This window comes from Galeopterus variegatus, unplaced genomic scaffold (assembly GCF_000696425.1).
Source record: "Galeopterus variegatus unplaced genomic scaffold, G_variegatus-3.0.2 Scaffold18535, whole genome shotgun sequence".
Lineage (NCBI taxonomy): Eukaryota > Metazoa > Chordata > Mammalia > Dermoptera > Cynocephalidae > Galeopterus > Galeopterus variegatus.
Window position 1 is genome coordinate 13,396 of NW_007744646.1, and position 825 is coordinate 14,220.

At 43.8% G+C, this 825-nt stretch overlaps 1 protein-coding gene across 1 annotated transcript; it reads left to right on the plus strand.

Annotated features, from left to right (window-relative positions):
* Nucleotides 1-259: 259 nt before the first annotated feature.
* Nucleotides 260-821, plus strand: LOC103582928 (olfactory receptor 52E8-like; the record flags this gene model as incomplete). Its single annotated transcript, XM_008564386.1, has 1 exon — nucleotides 260-821. A coding segment is annotated over exon 1 (562 nt), but the record flags the coding sequence as incomplete, so codon positions are not given.
* Nucleotides 822-825: the final 4 nt, after the last annotated feature.

Sequence of the window (825 nt, forward strand, 5' to 3'; positions counted from 1 at the left end):
TTTCCCTCCACTCTTCTTGTTCAAGCTTTTATGAATGAAATGATCTGAGAAAGAGTAAGGCTGGATTGACTTCTGGAGCCATCTGATGATCAGAAGAGGATGGCAGAAAAGTGTTGATAACAATGACTAGAAAAAAGAGAATATTACACTATTATCTTGCATTTTAATAAGAGTTTGGAAATAGAAGTGGAGCAAGATTCACTAATGAGAAATCAATATCTAACTCTAATATGCACAATCACCAAAACAGGCAGGGAGAATGTCCATTCCTAATGACACCCAGTTCCATCCTTCTTCATTTCTGCTTCTGGGAATCCCGGGGCTAGAAGATGTGCATGTCTGGATTGGATTTCCCTTTTTCTTTGTATATCTTGTTGCACTCCTGGGGAATTCTGCTATATTGTTTGTCATCTGGACTGAGCACAGTCTCCATGAACCCGTGTACTACTTCCTGGCCATGTTGGATTCCATCGACCTAGGCTTGTCTACGGCCACCATCCCCAAAATGCTGGGCATCTTCTGGTTTGGTCTGATAGATATATCTTTTGAAAGTTGCCTTTCCCAGATGTTCTTCATTCACTTCTTCACTGCCCTGGAGAGCATTGTGCTGTTGGCCATGGCCTTTGACCGCTACATCGCCATTTGCAAACCTCTTCGATACAACATGATCCTCACCAGCAAAATCATCAGCCTTATTGCAGGAGTTGCTATCCTGCGAAGCCTGTGCATGGTGGCTCCACTGGTGTTTCTTCTCCTGAGGCTGTCCTTTTGTGGAAACCGTATCATTCCTCATACATACTGTGAGCACATGGGCATTGCCCGTCT